At 39.6% G+C, this 20,173-nt stretch overlaps 1 protein-coding gene across 1 annotated transcript; it reads right to left on the bottom strand.

Annotated features, from left to right (window-relative positions):
• Positions 1 to 12: 12 nt before the first annotated feature.
• MASTL (microtubule associated serine/threonine kinase like) lies at positions 13 to 16,780 on the bottom strand. Its single transcript, XM_058811289.1, has 12 exons — positions 16,643 to 16,780; positions 14,943 to 15,082; positions 14,116 to 14,204; positions 12,709 to 12,815; positions 12,298 to 12,433; positions 11,533 to 11,705; positions 9,138 to 10,364; positions 8,180 to 8,318; positions 6,698 to 6,712; positions 4,783 to 4,896; positions 4,592 to 4,693; positions 13 to 3,128 (listed from the first exon to the last, which is right to left on the bottom strand). The coding sequence occupies exons 1-12, from the start codon at positions 16,775 to 16,777 to the stop codon at positions 2,971 to 2,973; spliced, it is 2,535 nt and encodes an 844-aa protein (XP_058667272.1). The 5' UTR covers positions 16,778 to 16,780; the 3' UTR covers positions 13 to 2,970.
• Positions 16,781 to 20,173: the final 3,393 nt, after the last annotated feature.

Genomic DNA, 20,173 nt, shown 5'->3' with positions numbered 1-20,173 from the left:
TGAAGCATGAATTTTGAAGTAAGTGCAAAGTGAACTTTTGGAGAATGAAGTAGAGAAGAAAATCATGCATTTTATTGCCAGAGTAAGCATGTGGTAAACCCAATCATGCTGAAACTGGAATCTCTGAGCTCAACAACACAGGGCAGCACTTCAGCACCTTGGTCCCCAGACACTGCCCCATGTGTAGGTGTGCCCAACAGCACTTAAGGGCTGGGAATAACCATCCAAAACTGCTGCTTCTGTGTAACCAAGTACAACACTGAACTCTCCAGTAGTTTTCAGATGTAATGGCTGATAAACTGTCTCCCAAGATAACCTGGAAGCTGCAGAGTTTATGTGTAGATTACGCACATAAAGTTTAGGCCTTCAGGGAGCACCATGTAACAGCTGCAGGACTTGCCAAATGGTACTCTACAGCTTCAAAGGATCAGAAACTTTTGCCAGCCTACCCTGTTATGTGTAAATCTTTACTAATAAGAAACACGAGATCTCTTCCAGGTACTACATTATACCTTTTAAACTTTTACCTGCAGTATTTCAAGTCAAGCAACAAGTGGGACAAAACCACTGGGACTGAGTTGATAAGGAATTCCATGTTGAACAATAAAGCTAGGATTCACCTTTTTACAAAAGATAAAAGCCCCACCAACCAGAACAGCCCACAACATCACAAATCTCAACAATCAATGTCTGACATTCAACTCCATGTTTGCTATAACCTGGATAAATGCAAGATAATTAAGAGAACAGGATATTGCAATATTTTCAGGGCTAATTGTGTGAAATTTAAATTTTGGACAGCAGTGTAGTGATAACTTTATATTAAACATTCAGATTTGTCAATTGGCCAATTTACTGTTCTACAAATGCTCTATTTTTGTATTAATCACCTGGTTTTGTATTAATTCTATGCTTTTGCATTAATCATCTGGTAGGAATACCCCAATTTTCTTTTAGGATAAGATTTTTATAGAAGCTTACTTGACCCTTGTAGATGATTAAGAACTATTTCAAAGGGATAAAGAAGATTATTACCAGTGCAACAAGTTTCTTCCACCTTGATGGGAATGTGTTACACCACCAATGGAAACAGGTGTAACCATTTGTAAAACACTGAAGACACAGAGCTGTTGTGGTGTTCAGTTTCTTATTTCTTTGACATGTAATCATAGTTAATTCTTTTAAGATTTGCTTTCCTAAACTAGATTACTAGAAATGGAAGAATAAATTGCATAAAGTACCAGTGATTAAGGTACCCTCCTACCCCAGTTTATATATTCTAACAGTACACAGGAAAACCACTGAAGAACTTCTCATCACTTTCAAAGAATGTTGTCTATGAACAGTGCTTCAGTAGTGCAGTCATTTGTTTGCACCTTTTCCATCATGTAACAATTGCAGTGTGACTGAACAACTTAGAAGTTCTCTGAAACTGCAGTCCTTAGCAAAGGGAGTGAAATTCACTGTATGTTTTGCAACTTGCCAAGACTATTTCACAAAATTGAATTTTCACAACAAGAACTGGGATTGGTCATTCTGAGCTATTAAAAATCAGCACTCTTTAGGTCTTTCTAGGAAACTTCCTTTTTCCTCACCATTCCCATTCCTTTCCCAGCAACGTGAGGGGGCAGCAGAAAGCCTGGCAGACTCTGCTGAGAACTCCATCAATAAATCTTGTCTTGCAGGAAGCAGGGTAATGAAGGGACAACTCACTACTGCTACAAAGAGAGTCAGTTCATGAAACTAAAAGGCACTTGGCAAAAATCACTGGCAAAATGCTTGGCTTCTGGCACATGGCACTTGGCTGGTAACACCATCTAGCACAAATGATCTTTATCTAACATGTTCATTTCATTAACCTGAAAAATTAAAATCTTCTTTAAGTTAGAGATACATATGCAAGAAAAATACTGAAGATGATTTAAACAGAATTATCTACAAATAAACATCTAAAACCTAGCAGACACAAGAGTTGTATTGCATTTAAATATAAATTTAAATATACTTCCCCCTAATTCAGGTTTATATAGAACATACACTTCTATTTTATATTCTAGTCAAAATCCAAGCTCTGGCTGTGAGTTTACAAAACAGTCTGTTAGCCTACAATATATTATAGTCTTTAATACTTGGCAGCTTCAGTATGAATACTGCTTGCTAGAAAACAAAAAATCATCTGTCACTTGTCATCTGACACAAGGGAGCACACACACACACACTGGGCATTTTCTATATAAAACCAGTAACTGCTAAATGTGTGTTCAGTCCAGCTTCCTACAGCCCAAGGGGTTACAACACAACAACTTAAGCAAAGCATTTGTTTAAGACTTGCCCCAAGTATCCTCTCCCTGCCCCATTTCTCTAGGACAGGATAGTGTCCTGCCAGTCTCACATGCCACTTCTAGCCAAATTAACTTGGAATTAACTGTTGTACCCTCCCAGCCCTTCTTGGGAATAGGACAAACAGAAGACAAGACATTGCAATGCTGCATTAAGACTTCAATTTCCCACCTTGAATAGAAATGACCAGTTTTGCACAGTGGATATTCACACTGCTCAGACAGGACTGCTCCCAAACTAGCTTGCCACCACACTGAAACACCAATAGGTAAGTAATTAATTAGATACAATTACGATTCCTTTATATCCTTTCCCTATTATGTTTAGCTGGGAAATAACACCACACTTCCTAACTGGAATAATTATTACTATTAAAAAGCCCCATTATTGCCAAGAGTTACTAGGTCCAAGAAGCACAATGCTCTGGCCTCTCAGTAAGGTGCAGGAGATAACAAGTAGCACAAAGGCACTTGATACCAGTTTCAAACAGTAGTTTCTCTTGAGAATAAAAATAGGCTGGTAACTTGAAACACACTAAATTCAGCAAGGAAACTTAGTCAACACCAAACTAGGGTTACAAGACAACCTGTAAGTGTGCAAAACCATGGAGAATGTCCACTTCTCTTGATGCTATAAGCTAAACCCAGACACGGTCAGGTGCTGAGCATTGTTTCTAGCATCAAAGTAAGAGGTGTCAGTCTCGTCATCGGGCTGAGGTATAAATGGCATCGTCTGGTTCTGGAGATTATCCCAGTCCACCCCGTGAAAGAGGGGGTGATGCTTCAGTTCTGAAACAGAAGTTCACATCAGCATTAGAAACTTCCTTATGTCCAAGCCCCACAGTCACTTTGTTCCCATATCTATAACTGTCAGGAGATTTGCTCTATATTCCTTTTCTACAAGTTCATGAAAGTGGAAATTGCAATTGGGCTTTGATTAACCCCAACTTCAGTAGGACCAAACTGTTGGCAGGACAAGGTGCTGCCACCCCCACCCAGGGAACCTGTTCCATACAGTTCCACTGAGCCAAAAGCAGCCTGAAAGCTGCTCTTACCCAGAAAGATTGAATTTAGAGAAGCACAGCACTACAACAACATAACTGGGATTTCCCAGTACGAAAGGCTTCATGCTATAGTGATAAAAGGGAGATCACAAATTTGGGAGAGGGGAGAGAAGATGACAGTGATGGAAACTTAAGTGCTGCAAGAAAAACTTAATGGTTGTCCTGAAAACTACTCATCCAACTTCACTTCAGTGGACTATAAATTGGACAAAGAGGCCAGATACAGTTGTAAATCTTGACAAAGAATGAATTTTAAAGAAGCTCAGATAGGAAGAAACCATTATGTCATCTATTTTAAAATTCTGCCCTTGACAGGCAATTTGGATTTCACTCTAAAATCCAGACACAAAGACAATAACTTATGTTTAACTAAAACACCTTCAAATTGCTGTTTGGAATCTATCAAAGCCACAGAATTGTCTGCTGACATAATAATCTTCATTCATAATCTTGTACCTTCTCTATTTTAATTTGGCTTGATTTCAGCTTCTAGCATTTAGTCTCTTTATGTGTAAGCCTTTCCATAGTAATTTTCTTCTCGAGTGATTTCCTGAACAGTTCTCATAAGATTTCTTTCTCTATTTCCAAAATATCTCACTCTAAATTTCTTTCCATTATCCACTTTTTTTAAAAAAAAGCATAGTCGCTGTTAACAATAGGAAATGTTTAAGCCCTTCTACAAAGGCAAAAAAAGTAGACTTTGTACAGTATATATTGTCCAACTTTATATTTTCCTATGCATTCAGTAAAGACAGGCTGATTCCTAAGAAAAAACTGCTCTCTCTGAATTAACTGTTTGTTGTAGGAGGCTTCTCTCCCAAAAGATCATCTTTTAATCAAGGTTCCCAATGTCATTTAGGTTAAAAATTCCAAAAACTCATTAGATAACAGAGAACTTTGGTACATCAGATGCCTAACACTAAAAATGCATAGCAGAACAGCAGTAAAGGAAAACAGAAGTTCAATTAATAAAATTAATAACCAACAAAACAATCCCTCCCCAGAATCACCTTGTTCAGAAAGCAAAAACCCCACAAGAAATACAGAAAATACCACAACTTGTTAAGTGCTGTGGCACTATACATGGAACCTAGGGAGGCACTGAAGTTTATCAGCCTAAGTTTCAGGAGGAGGAAATCACCACTTAAAAATCTGCAATAAGTTACAAAGACCAATTTTAATACCAACCCTTCAGTCCAGCTCTCTTAGTAGTGTCAATTGTTAGAAGAAGATCTATTGCATTCTGGGCATTATCAGACAGCTTTTCTTCACCCTCAGGCCAGGGAATGTCTACAGACAAAAAGAGAGTTGAGTTGGTAACTCAAACTATAAGACAAATATTGGAAATACATACTTGCCCTGTTACTGAAGTGGATTACCTCTTTTCAAAATATTTTGGAAGACCTGTGTTGGTGTTTCATCGTTAAAAGGTGGAATTCCAGTTAGAAACTCAAACAGACAAACTCCAAGGGCCCACCAGTCTACAGCAGAACCTGGTAAAATAAACCCACATAATTACACTTACAAAAATGATACTTGCAAAGACTTTGAGATTAGCAAAAGCTGAAGAGTGTTTAAATTCTGCAAGTTTCTTGAAAATTATGAAGAGACAAGTTGTGTTTAATATACATGCAGATTAAAAATAGATTAAAAGGTTTTTTATAGCTACTCTGCTCCTTAATTCATTATGGATAATACTGGGGTTTGCTGATAAAACCAAGGGGGATCTTAGTAACAATCTAATTATCAACTCCCATCACAGAGAATCCAGGAGCTAACTCCTCCAGGAGATTGTTTTGTGATAAGAAATAGATGTCTCATGACTAGAGCCTGGGTAAGTGCTCCATGTTGCTGTCTGTGCCCTTCTCTCAGTTCTTTAAAAATCTCCAAAACTTCAGATTATTGAACTTCATTTTTGTTTGTCTAAATTATGATGAACATCACGAAGACAGCTTGCAGAAACGAGCCAGCACACATGAAGCTGGCATTGCCTTTCATTACACTGAACTGACTGGGGCAATGTGTAGTTACTGGCTATCTCTGCTTTGTTATTAGATAGTTCTGGTTTCCCACATTCCAGGGTTTTGTCTTTTTGCCAATCTCTCCTATTAATGTACACTGAAACCAGCAGGCAAAGCAGTCCCAGACACCACTGCATGCATCCTAAGCTTCCTGCATCTTCAAGCCATGCCCACTCCACCATATAAAGAACAGATGCCGCAATTGCTGTTAAAAAAAACCCCAAAACTTGGAAAGATAATAAATCTAATTGTTCTTGGCTTTTTTGGCATAGAGAAAAACCTAAGACACCTCCAAGCAAATGAATGTTTTGAGCCATTTCACAAAGACTGCTGTTAAGTTTAGAAATGCTGAAAACCAGAGTGTTAACCAGAAATTTAATACACTTTTAGCAGTTCCTAACAGCAGTAAGAGTGCCCACCAAGCTAAGCACATCAAAGCAGTGAGTTCACATCCTCTGTTGTTAAGAGTACCTGGATGTTCAGTAAAATACTCCCAGCTCCAGTCAAAGTCTAATAAGATCACAACCTGAACAGTGTAATAACCAGGCGTCAGCAGCAATTTTTCCCACACAAAGTCTAACTAAAATGAGATTAACTCCTACCATAAACCTGCAATACAGGACCAAAGGACAGCATGAAGCTGTGCTGGGGAGGTTCAGGTGGGATGTTAAGAAAAGTTTTTCCACCCAGAGGGTGGCTGGGCACTGGAACAGGCTCCCCAGGGAAGTGGCCACAGCACCAAGCCTGGCAAGGGCTCAAGAAGTGTTTGCAGGGACATGCTGTGCTCTCAGGGACATGCTGTGACTCTGGGGCTGTCCTGGCCAGGGACATGAGTTGGACTCAATGATCCTTGTGGGTCTCTTCCACTTGGGATTTTCTATCATTCTGTGATTTGAAGCAAGAAGCAATAACACCAAGTCTTGAGCACCTGAACCTTCTTCACCCTTAGGCAAAGTAAATGAGACTGCAATGAAGTGAAAGGCAGCAATGAGAAAAGTGTCCCTGGCTTTACCTTGTGTTAAACAATTTAAGAATGTTGACTTTCCTTCTGAAGTACAAGTTTACATGTGTGATTTCTGATAGTTTAGTCACACTGATAGGATGTTTCCTGATTCTGTGAGCATCACACATTTTCATGTGGAGGTATATTGGACATGTCTTTCTATACAGAAACATTGTTCACCCAATGTTCTCAGAAACTGTGATCTGGTTATACTTTGACTGTTCAGTTATGCTGAACACTTCAGCTCTGCACAGAATATAGAAAACTCACCAGATACCAGAGTCCCTGCATATGAAAAGACAATGAAGTAAAAATATTACAATTATTGCCCAAAAAAAGCCCATAACAAATACAAACATTGAATATCAAGTATGAGTCTCCAAAGGCATAGGAATGAAGATTTTTTTTTCCCTAAGATAATATTCCACAATAAGGAAAGATGGCAATGTTAAATCTAAGTTAGAAACAAAAATAAAATAGTTTTGTAACATGATTAATTTAGGATTAAAACTACATTTACAAGCAACTCAACATGAGAAATATTTAGTGAGGGAAAATTTGAAGCCTCAAAAACCTTGGATTCACTGAAGGTAATGGGAGACTTGTCATTTCCTGACACAAACCCCAGACTCTGCAAGTTTTCACTGAAGTCCTGAAAACCCAGTAACCACAGAGAGATCACCCTGTGACCAAGTTTCACATGGTCTAAGTAGCACTGATTACATTTCTAAAACATTATCCAGTTTTAACACCTGCCAGATATCCAGGAATCCTAAATGGAAGTGCAGAACAACAACTACATATATTTAGCATTTTCAGTTTTTAATGGTAAATTGTTAAATCTCTTCATAGAATTTTAGTTAATTTACATTAGCAGAATTTTATTGCTCCACAGGATAGTAATAACTGCCTCTCAATTAAAGTCTCTTTCTCATGTAATTTTCCCAAGACTTGCAACTCTACAAAATAGTAGTATACTTTTGGGATGGAAATAAAATGCAATTATACATCAACAACTGTATTAGAGATAGACACATTGCATTTAATTTTTGTTAATGCTTCTTGCAATTTAGCAGTAAACTACTTCCGACTTTTTGTTAGTCTCAGTGGACCTCAGAATCTGAGACAAAGAAATTTATGCCCTTCAAAATTGTGCTATTTTAGTATAGTATTTTGAAAGCAAACAAACCAACCCAAAAACCAGCCTCCAAAAATGTGATGGCTATTACTGTACCTTTCTATAGAAGATCCTGTCAGATGTCTGGAGTGTTTCATGAGGTCACTCAACTCAATAACTGATTTTAAGGCAACTTCATACAATTGTCTGGCTTCACATAACACTTAATTATCAATAAACACAGAAAACATTCTAAAAATAATTGGAGGCTTAAGCCTTTCACTCTAAAATTTCACTAAATTTCTCCTTTCCCATCCCAAAGAACCTTTAAGTGCACTCAGGATAACCAAGTTGTTACTCCTAAGCCACATACAAGTCTCAGGCTGCAGCTTCCAATGCTGATTGGCAGCAGGCCTGCTGGTGGACAACTAAAACCTTTGGTGATGAGAAACCAGTAAAGGGATGGAAGGAGCAGCTGAAGCAAACACAGCCACTACCCATGATGGCAAAAGCTTAGCACTAGCTGTTTTTGAAGAATTTCCAATCTTATCGCTTGAAGGGTTTACAGTTCTAGAGACATTTAGAAATGTAAAGGTGCCACCTTGCAGGTACTGCCAGATGCTGGTGTGCCTTACCATGAGGCTGTGTCAGAAGCAGCTCAGGTGCCAGGTAGTCCGGGGTCCCCAGGATCCGTTCACCCTCTGCGGGGGCAGCTCCTCTTCGAACGCTCTTTGGAGTCCTGTACGGTGTGCCAGCATCCCCCTGGTAAGGGGTCTGAAAAATGGGACAAAGACTCAGATGTCAAACAAAACCAGCTCACAAACTCCCAGCTCCAGGTTTAGTCACAGATGTGGTAATTGCTAACGTAAGTTCAAGCCAAGAACAAGTTACAAAACATTCCCTGAAAAGCATATGTGAAATGTGCTTCCAGTGCTTTATCTCAACAGTCTTGAAGCATAAAGATGCTTACTCTTTGAGAAACTTTTCCTTAAGTTCTTCCTCCAGTGTCACATCAGCAGCTATCACTGTTCACATCAATCTTTGTAATAGGCTTGTAACTGGCACTTGACAGAATATGTTACACCATCACTTTTAACAGGATTAAAAAAAAAAAAAGTAGCAGGTACAATGGCAGTTACCAGCAGCTGAACAGCATTCACACTGTCTTGGGAAGAGTGCAGGATAATGGAAAAAAAACCCAACCCCCCCCCCCCTCAAAAAAAAAAACCCAACTAAGACTTCCCATTATATTAGGAAACCTAAAACTGCTCACAGAAAATATGACACTGCACTAGGAGCAGAATGAGAAAAAACAGCACAGGTTTTTTTTAATCAGTTGACTGTAACAGCAAAGATTTCTCAGAAATGGACAGTCAATGCATGTTGAGGCAAAGGCAAACCAGTGAACATAAAGCTACTGCTAAATTCTTACAGATATTATCATTTTGGCCACACAGTGAAACCCTGTCAACAGAGGTCATTTTGACAGAGTAACTCAAACTATTTGAGTTTTCCCTAAATTTACCACTGAAATAATTTCAGGTCCCTAATGTCCACTGCATGTACAAAGTTTCTATCTGCATCCTTACCTACCTGATAGACCTGATATGGTCTTCCTTTCTGTAATGGAGTGATAGCTGTTGGGTAAGAGCCACTGCAGGCAGGTGAAAGATCCATTATATCTAAGGAAGCCATGCTGCATGGCTCAGATATATTGGATAGATTGATTGGACTATTATAACTCCGAAAAGCAACAGCATTTTTTTTGAAGAGACTCAGTGCTTCCTTCATCTTTGCTGAAGGAGAAGATACTGTGTCAAGGCAAGTCTCTTCCATGTGTTTCTGGTCATTATCCTTTTTCTGATGTACTGGCTTGCAGTCCTGGATGGTATGTGCCTCCTCTCCATCCTGTAAAGCATCTCGGGACTCTGGTGATGTTATTAGCACACCTTCAGGTTTTGGTTCCTCGAAGGAGAGGTCTTTAACACTTCTGTCCAAATCCAAAAGCTGTTTTTCTAGATGGCTTTCTGTAACAGACACTTCAGGAAGTAAGTCAGAATCTGCACTGAAGACATCTAAAGGTTTTTCATCATCAGTGACTAAAAAACTGGAGTTCATGTACTCCTTTTCATCATCCTTTCCACAGTCTGCATCCAGATCACACATAAGATTTTTAGCTACAGTTGGAGTAAGCGATCTTTCTACTGTTTCCTGGTTACCAATAAAACTCTTCACTTCTTCCTTGCTTTCACAGGTGTCACAAAGGCATCCATCATTACAAAGCATCAAGGATTGAATTTCTGTTGTCAAACCTGTTCCTTTGTCTGCAGCAAATTCTGAGATCTGACAGCCACGTTTATATTCTGCATTGCTTTTTTTAACATAGTTAAGCTCCTGACAAGGACTAGTGTCAACTGATTCAAAGCTTCTTTTTACACCTGGCTTTTCAAACATTACTTCCTCTTTCACAGGCTCATTCTGCCTTGAAAGCAATTGTTGTAGTCTGGAAGTCTCCACTGCTTCACAAGTCATGTCTCTTTTATTTACAAAGACTTTTTCTTTCCAAATCTTGTTTTCAGAAATACACTTTCTTACTACTTTCACATCCAGAGTGCCCACAGGAGTATCTGTTATATCCAAATGTTCACTTCCCAGCTTCTGCCTGCTGCCAGACTCATTGCTGGCAATGGGAGAAATGGCAGACTCGAGTTCTTTCCTCTTTAAAACTTCTTTGCTATTTGGCAACATAGCATTTGAAAGGAGAGCTGACCCACTGTTACTGGTTTTGGATGTTGTAGAACGAGGTTCATCTTCACTTAGCTACAAAAAAGCACATTAAGTTTTGAATATCAAGAAAAATATGATTACAGCATTATAGAAATGTTTTATTTGAAATGCTTTATTACAACCTACATAATGAAATGCAGATTTGCAAGCATTACTCATTCTAATTGCTACTAGTGAAAACCATACTTCAAAATATAAAAAAATCAAAACCAAATAAGGGATGACCTTGTAATTTGATTTCTTTTAACATAAAATAAGCTCATTATAATACAATAGAAAATGACATTTTTTAAATGCCAAAGGATGAAAAAATAGAGCAATTGATGTTGTATTTGTGACTTTATTTTAAGAAGCTACAGAAGTTTTCAGTTTCAAAGAAAGTCCAAAGAAAAGAACCCCATTATAGTACCCTGTGGTATATTACACTTCAGAGATGACAAAAGGAAAATCTGATGTCCCTAATGTTTTGATAACATAATACCAAAACCAAGGCCTAAGAAACAGATAGATACATTTAAAACAATTTATTATTCTGTAAGTTGTTCTGTATGCTCTAAATAGGAATCATGGCAAGGAACTACATAACGCAGCATTTTCTTTTAGGTTTGTGTTTGTGCAGAATTTCACGAACACATTAAAACAGGATAAAATATTTTAGGATAAAATATTAACAGCTATAATTATTGGTGTTAGGTTAGTTGGTTAGTGATTCAAAAACCCTTCAGTAATAAAGCCTTAAACTTTTCAGTTTAACAGCTTCTAGAAGTTTGAAGTGGATTTTATTGTTTTCCCAAGTTCTGTCTTTTAAATAAATTCTTTCACCCACAATGCTGAGCAAATAAGCTTTAGGGACAAGGTCAGCTTCCAAAAAGCCACTGCTCCCAGCAGTGCCCATCTTGTGCAGGACAGGGCTAAACCAGTGATGGTCAGGGAAGCTTTCTCTTTCACTCCTTTGCTGCAGGCTCAGTAGCATTTGCTTCTCCTGTTATATTGCAAAGGACTAATATTTGTTTGAAGGAAAAGGTTATATTGGTTTGACCCAAAATCCTACTCAACACAAATTACAACCCTTGCTCCTTCTACTGTAGGAAAGTTTCTCAACACTTGAAATAACCAAGGCAAGTAGAGTAAATAGCAGACATTTGCATAGACAAGTACAAACTAATTTAAATTTAGAGTGGGAGGATGAAACAGTCCTGACCTCTACACCTTTCCTGCACCTGGGGCTGATCCAGATTTCTGATTCCACACTGGACAGGTGTGTGTGAGACTGACTACTGGCACTGGAGGTACCAAACCTGTTTCTTGACTGAAGCAGAGTAGGAGTTAAACTCCTCGCTGGCATCACAGGTGTTAATTGAGAATTATCCAGATCTTAAGAGAAAAAGAAATTCAAATGTTGATACAAACAGGCAACATGTACTGACTGACTTCACACTATGTTAAGCTTTCACATCAAAGGAAGCTAAGGAAAGCTATGATGACAACAATTTCTCTTGTCATCTTTCCTGCATAGTCAATTTACACATTTTTTTTTAATTAGGAACTTGCCAAGAATGTAAAAGCAGTATAAACATTAGCAGCATAGTTGCCTTCCTTTTCATTTCAGGTTAGAAATGAGAAAGCAGCAGGAGACGACAATTTAAATGAAAGCATACATTGCTTTATTAAACAATTTCCACTGAAAGTATGTCAAGAACTGACACTATTTCCATAAAACTTTAAAGGGTGATTTTGAATTCAGGGGTCATGATCTGAAAAAACCCAATCAAACAAAATCACTTTAGAAGATGACATAAGTAGTGTAGGTGAAAACATGTCATATGTAAAGCACTGGAGGAATGGTGGAGAGCAAGACACCAACAGAATCACATTTAATGAAGTAGGTCCAAACTACTCACATGAAATTAAAAGACCATAACCTTACAGGCAGAGTATTCCTCAGCACAAGCCTGGTTATACTCACGTGTTTTGAACAATTTAGTTGAAAGAGGGGTATTTTCCTTCTGGGCCATAGGTACAGGAGAGACTGCTCCATGAGGACTGTCGCATGTTGGACTCGATTTGTGCCCTGGCACTTTCATTCCTACAGGAGGAGTATACTAACAGGCAGAAAGAAGCACAGTTCAAAGTTAATGGAGTCTGAACAAATTCTCAATAATGTTTGCATTGGAGCTTGGCCACGCTCATTAAAAAGTCAGCAATTCAAAAGTCCAAGATAATCACATCAGAATTTCAGAACACACTAAACATATCACAAGTCATTCTACCAGCTGGCAGAAGAGATGCAAGAATAGCCTTATCATGCCAACTGTTGAATTTAAGATAGTAAATAAACTAAAATTAAATATTTCAAAGACAGTGAAAATTTACTTACAAAGCCCAGAGAACTGATAAGAGACAACAGTTGTCCTGGAGTACGTGAATAGTCCTGTTTTGGCTTTGCCATTGATGGGGTTGTAAGGATATCTATCATATTTATCTCTACAGAAGAAAAGAAAACCCAAAATCAAATAGATCAGGTTTTCATTTGGATATTAAACAAAGTTGCAGACATTTACTTAAGTTTCATGAAGCCGAAGAAAAAATTGAGTCACATACTCAAAAAATATACAAATGAAGCCACCAAGACCAATTGAAGACCTACCTGTAAATTCTTACTTAACACAACATGTTTTTTCTTATACATCCAAACATTTATTCATACAGAAGTTGTAGAAGCCAAATTTCTTTTCCAACACACTATGCAAAAAGCACTACATTTTCTAATTTGATATCAGCTTTGGTTTTTAGGCAGCAGTTCCAGCTTATGGCTTGTGGAATAGGATACTAAATTTGATTCTTTTTCCAAAAGACAACTCAAAAAAGCTACACAAGAATTTTTCACAGGTGAAAATTCAACCTTGGATACCTTTTTTTTTTTTGCTCACTAGCAGTAAGTAGCTTTAAAGCTTTCATATAATGTTCAACTAGACACAATAATAACCTGTCCCATTAGAACATCAGTTAAAGCAGTAGATCATAAAAAATACAGAATACCTAGGATTTTCCTTTATATTCTTAAAACTATGAATCAAACTCCATAGACAATTCTGAATTTCAACATTCCTTTAACTATACAAAAAGGATGTACCCTCCAGCAGCTGTCTGAAAAAACCTGAGCTGGTGCTGTGCAGCGTAAGTTTGGATGATCTGACCAAGGAGGTACCAACCAGCTCAGAAATTGGCTATTCACCTTAAGATCTGCAGCCTGTGCCAGACAGTCATGACCATTCAGCTATATTTTCTGCTTGAAAAGAGAACATTCACATGCCAAAGCACTGAGCTGATCTTCCCCTTTATCCCTCAAACTAATGTCTGGAATGTGCCAGTTAATTTATTGGAAATTAATTTATACAGGACTGAGAGACATGAATTGAAAGCCAGAAGTAGTCAGAGAAACAGGAACAAGTCAGAATTATTCATTCACCCGTTGAAATCTTCTAGCAGACTTCAGAAAATTTTGAAATCCATATCCCTCCAAAGAAAGGACTCTAGATCATATTTCATACATCCTTGTCCCAAAGAATAAATATTTTACCTTCTGAAGCGCAATGCTAAGAGCAGACCACCTACTAGCATGTAGCTAATCAGTACTTACCTATTAGAAATCAGGTATTACTGCAACATTTGCACTTATTTAACTGAAAGGTGCCCTTGACAGGGATGTGAAGTATTCAAGAACATGGAAATGTGATGCAGAAATACATTTTAACACAACCAATAGGATAGAAACAACTCTTACCTCTGTTCAGAGTAACTCTGGAAAGCCCAAAGTCTGTCAACTTTATATGTCCCTGATTAGAAATGAGCATATTGTCTGGCTTCAAATCCCTGAAAATATGAATACAGCTGGAGTCAGCAAAAAGAGCACTGAGCAACATGAAGGAAGTTCACTGGTCAGAAACACTCAATACAAAACATTGGTTAGAGCTGTTTAATAGTAACATCTCCTAGCCAGCAGAAGATTCCAGTTTGAGGAACACATCAAATGAATCAAATATATTTAGCATTAAATATGGCACAAACATCTCAGGCTTTGTAAAAATCTGCATGCATATCAAGAGTTGCATATTTTGTGCTTCAGCAGGCTTGACAAGCATCCTTCACAAGTAGCACCATAACATTCACTGATGTGCAGCTCCTACAGGTGACAAGCAAAGCTCCAGCAGAGTTCTCATGTGCGCTCTCTGCAGCATTGCTGAGTGCAAAAAGAGCCCTCACTCTGGGGGAGCATCACCAGGGTCCCTTTGTCCCACAGGCCCAGGTGTGCAGTACCCAGAGGGTTCCTGGACCACCACAGCTAATCCAGCACTGGACTGGCAAAGAGCTGGCAGGGGAAAGCTCTGTGGGTTTGTGTGCTCAGCACACAGGCACAGATTTGATTTTAGCCAGTGGTTCACAGCATTGCTGCAGTGCACACATACACGAAGAGCTTCCAGCAGCTCTAGCAAATGAAGTGCCTGTGGAAGCTGCCACAATGAAACAGTGATGGTTATGTGTTAGAGTGAAAAAATAAAAAACCCAAACTACCAAATACTTATTTGTAAGAAAAATAAAAAATAAATTCACCTGTGGATTATTCCATGCCTATGAAGATAGTCAAGAGCCAATGCTGCTTCAGAAATATACTTAACAGCCATTTCTTCATCAAAATATCCATAAATATGCAGAAGAGATTTGACATCTCCACCAATAAGGTACTCCATCACCTGTCATTCAAGCATTTTAAACTTAAAACACATTTCAAAATTGGAAGTAAAACACCAAATAACCTTCTCCCCTAGAAAAATATGATTTCAAGGAACAGAAGCAGAGAGAAGTACCTTTGTTCAAACCTCATTTCCCACACAACACTTTTCACTTGGATAAAACAATTAAAGTGTCCTGTAACAGCAGGCATTTCTTTCTGTAGACCATTTGCTTATTTTATTTGCCTAGATTACTTTTAGTAGCTAATGAAAAAGCTTTTACCTACAGCTTTTAAGAGTTAACTACAGAAAATTTTCTGTATTATAAATGTTATATATTTCTATATTGAATATTATGCATTTTAACCTATATTTATATTCATATATTAATCTATATTTAGCTTAATATTGTATATTTCCATAGTATAGAAAATAAAGTGCAAAGCATTCCTGTGAAACTTCACGCCTGAAGCCAAAGACCACCTGTTCTACACAAATCAAAGTATCTCAATATTTTATCTTGCTGTCATTTATACACAATATTAAATTAAGACCTGAACTTTGTGAAATAAGTACAAACTATCAAAAATGCAGTGAGAGTTAGTGTGCAATTAAGACACATGAAAAAGACTGGAAAAAAAATACACCCAGTAGACCATTATGCAAACACATTATGATGGTCCATGTCATACTCAAAATAAAATAGAAGTCAGCAGGGTTTCTGAAACTCACTCTTTGATGTCAAGAAGGCATTTATGGGGTTTTGGTCAGGAAATCTCATCAGTACTTACAGTTCAATACACAATATTCTTTCACACGTATATGTAAACATATATATATATAAACACACACACATAAATATATACATATACACACATATCCAGACATGATTTTAGCATCTCCTTTCCAAATCCTTCACCCTGAAGCCCTCTACTCCATGCAGCAGTTCAGATTCCAGAAAAAGAAGCCTTTGTTTACACCCAAAATGCATTGTAGGAGTGCATAGCAACCTTGTCTCAGAATTTCATCAAGCTGCTCCCTGTGTGTGCTTACAGCAACCCTCACAAATTGTGCCAGACCCTTTGCAGAGAGTCTGAATCCTTACGTGGAAGCAGTACATAAACCCATGCACAAGTCCTGCAGTGCTCCACAGTGCTCTGTGTGGACCAGCATTTAGTTTTGCCACTCAGTTATCATCTTGTCATGTGGCCAACAACTGTAACAACATCTGAGCACTGGAAATAAGTAAAATAGATTTCCTTTAAGAGAGCCATGGAGCATCTTCCAGTCATTTGGCGTCTGCTTGAATAGAATGATTTCTTGTTTTCCCTAATATTTCTACATATTTCTAAGACAGAGCAGTTGTGAGAATTTCTAAGTTTCTCCTGTAACAGAGGGGAACATGAGCAGAAAGAGCCCAAAGACACCAGAGGAAGAGAAATATTTTACTTCTTCAACCATTTTGAGAAAGATGTAAAAGTGACTAAGGAATACCATTACAAAAATGTTTTGAGATATCACTATAGTTCATGCTTAATTTTCAAGACTACCATAAAATGCCACGGCCATTTTTTTACTCACTAAATAGATGTTGTTTGCTGACTGAAGTGAGTAGTACAAGTGCACAATGAAAGGACTTTTACTGAGAGCCAGTGCATCCCTCTCTGCCTGCACCTGGTGAACCATGTTTTTGTTGATCATGTCTGCTTTTTTCATCACCTGAAAAACAAAACAGAGCACACTAATAATTTAACCTCAAAATGCTCATAGTAAAACTGCATAGAGATATATAGCTCTGCAGAGCGGTGCCTATTTTGTACGACTGTTTTTATGTTTCCTATTCTTTGTGTACTATGTAGATTGTTATAATCCTTTTAATCACAAAGTCAAGTTTGCACGAATAATTGGTAAGCTTCTTACTAACAACAAGCCTAGATTTTAGCCCTTTGTGCAACGACATAGAAAATGTAACAGGTTTTTGTTGAGTTTTCTTAAAATATTTACTCAGCAAGAACGCTTTTTATTATTTATTCTCGCCTTCTCTCTCAGACGCGGTGTTTTACCCCCCGGCAGGCGCAGCAGCTGAGGGGGCTCAGCTACAGCAGCTGTTTACAGGCGGGAGGCCAACAGCACCCTGGCGCTCGGCAAGGTTTTTGCCGTTATTTCCCCTTATTTAAAGTACTTATAAAAGCAGCTGTCGTTATCAGAGGTCCCCTGACCAAACCCTCCAGGCTTCAGGGAGGTGAGAGCGGGGTGTGCCCGAGCAGCGGCCGCTCCCCGAGGAGGGCCCGGGGCTCATACCGGGAACGCCGCTCTCCCACACAGGGCTGCTCGGCAGCAGCGCTGGACCCCGGCCTCGCCTCACCTTCACGGCATAGAGCCGGCCCGCCTTGCGGCCCAGGTACACCTTCCCGAAGGCGCCGCGGCTGATGGGCTTCACGATGGTGAACTCCTCAATGGAGGGGGGCCGGGGGACCTCGACGCGCGTCGAGCCGGCGGCTGTGGCGGCGCTGGGGCTGTGGACATCGCCCCGCTCCCCCCCGGGCCGCTCGGGCGCCATGGCGCGCCCGGCCCTGGGCCCGCCGCGATTCAAAGCGGCCCCGCCCCGTCACCAACGGCAACGGGAGCTCTCGCGAGAGCCCGCGGGGCGGCCGCGGGTGGCGCCGGCCATGGCGGGGCTGCCGGTCTGTGCCGCCCTCAGAACATGCCCGTGACAAACCACCGCCCGTCTGGGCTGCCTGATCGCCAGGGTGGGAATCTAGGTTCTCCTGCTTGGCTCTAGATTGTAACTTGCTGTGAGCAGGTACTGTCCTCCCATTCCTATGGGAGGCTTGAAGGTGTCCTTTGCAGGGACAGGAGTTGGACTCGATGGTCCTGATGGGTCCCTTCCAACTCAAGGATATTCTATTTTTGTATGACTTTCTCACACTTGCATACTTGATAGCTCCAAGACCTGCATCCAAAATGGCACAGCCAGGAGGGCTTGTCTGCCAGAGAACGTGCCCTGTCCAGTTCTCACTGCTGCTGTTCATCCATCCCTCGCTGTCTCTTTGCATTTTCTGGGCCAGCGGTGGCAAACCGCTCCCTGGGCGGGTCTGTGCTGATCAGCAGTTAGATTAATGCAGTCGGTTGCTTCCCACCAATTCTTGATTACTTCATCTGCTATTTATCTTGTTGTTCCACAATTTGTTTTCTTATTTTGGGTATCTCCATGGCTACATTCTGCCTCCCTCTTGTGACAGCAGGGGCAGGGATGGCATTTACAGTGTACTCTGACCTGGCTGCCATCCTCCTATTCCCAGGGCACAGGCCTTCTGCTCTGTTTACACTGCACAGCCCGTAGTGTTTACCAATTTTACTGCTCTCAGCTGTGTTCTAGGTCACTTTTTTAACCCTTGCCTTACTGATTTTATGTTGGTCTTACATGTACATGGCTGTTCACATTTCATTCACTCTGATCATAATTGTTCTGTTGCATTCTGATGCAGTGCATCAGCGAAGAACTGTCGCTGCAGAGGTCAGTGCATAACAGCAGGCCTCCTTTCACACAGCAGATTCCTTGTTTTGCTCCAAGATACATCACTTACAATCTGACCCTAGTCAGAGAGACCTTGCTTGTGACTTGTGAAGGTGAGCTCCTATCCCACAGATCCCACAATACCTGCTATTTAATAAGCAAATGCAGAAAACGTTGCGAAAAACACCAATATCTTGTTTTAAAAATTTTAAAAGTTTAATAATTAAAAAATGGTTATAAAAATAGTAATACAATTAGAGTAATAATAATTTGGATAATTTTAATTAGGACAATATGAGACAATAGAAACAAAGAGTTACGGATGTCCAGGTACCTTTTTCTGGGCAGAACAAGCCTGAAAAAGGACACCTGTTAACAAAGGATTAACCCTTAAAAGCAATAGCCTGTTGCATATTCATACACTTCATACATGATGCATAAATTCCATTCAAATACAGGATTCTGTCTGGTCATCGTCAGCTTCTTCCTCTGAATCCTAACAGTGCCTTTGAGGCGGGAAGAAGTTCGTTTCTTCTGATAACAGGGCAATAAATTCTTTTCCTCTGAAAGATTTAGGTGTCCTGAGGCTGCTATTTCTCTGTGAGTCCTTCCTTTAAAAAAAAGTATCCTACATAGCATAGTTTCTATTTTAACATTTTTTATAACCTAAAACAATATTAACACACTAAAGAGAATTAATACAGCATTACTTTCTAACACAACACATATAACATCCATTTTAATATTTGCGAAAAGCCAATCATAAAACACGCATTTTTCAGAATGTTTTAAATTAGCTTTTTGTACTGGTATTAAAATACAATTTATCCTAGTCTGTGTGTCATTTAACTCTGCAACATTAGTTTAGGTGTGTCTCACGGGCTGCAATGGCAGTGGAAAAATCCAGCTGAGAGAAGGGGAGGGTGCTTCTTGTTCTGGCACCCTGGGCAGACATCAGGCTAGGCCAGCAATGGTAGTGCGTCAGGAGTGTGTGTTCCACTGCAGCCTGAGCTCATGGAGAGAGGGCAACACCTTCTCTCTTTTCCTCCAGGCAGCGTGAGCCATTGTACAGCTAAATGGAAAGCTGCTCCATGGAGTGGATCTAGGTAAATGTTCATCACCTTTTAGGTTTTTTTTGCTGTTGTCAGGTGAGGTTTCTGCCAAATCAGCAAGCTGAGCTACATGACTTTGAACAGGGAGTGCTAGTGGAAAACAGAAGAGATGTATGTACACAAAGGCAGGGGGAGGCAGCAGTGGGGCTGTGTTCATCCAGAGCAGTGAAAGTTGGTGGGGGAGAGCACTTTCAGTTAAGAGCCGTGGTAGGTAAAAGAAAGAAAACGCTAATAAACCCTTGCAAAAATTTGCTTTATGGAAGTCCAGATAAATGACACCTTTATCACTTATCCACTGATAAGGTTACTCCATCATAGAAGGCCACTAGGTTGGTCGGAGAGGATTTTCCCTTGGTGGAACTGTGCTGGCTGTCTCAAATCACCTCCATATCCTCCATTGCTTTAGAAACATCATACACTTGGCTAATATTTTGTTTTATGGAAAAGGAGAGATAATCCCAAGACAAATGGGCTGTCTGGACA

Source organism: Ammospiza caudacuta, chromosome 1, assembly GCF_027887145.1.
Source record: "Ammospiza caudacuta isolate bAmmCau1 chromosome 1, bAmmCau1.pri, whole genome shotgun sequence".
NCBI classification, from domain to species: domain Eukaryota; kingdom Metazoa; phylum Chordata; class Aves; order Passeriformes; family Passerellidae; genus Ammospiza; species Ammospiza caudacuta.
Note: the sequence above shows the minus strand (reverse complement) of the source record. Positions and strands in the feature narration are given on the sequence as shown.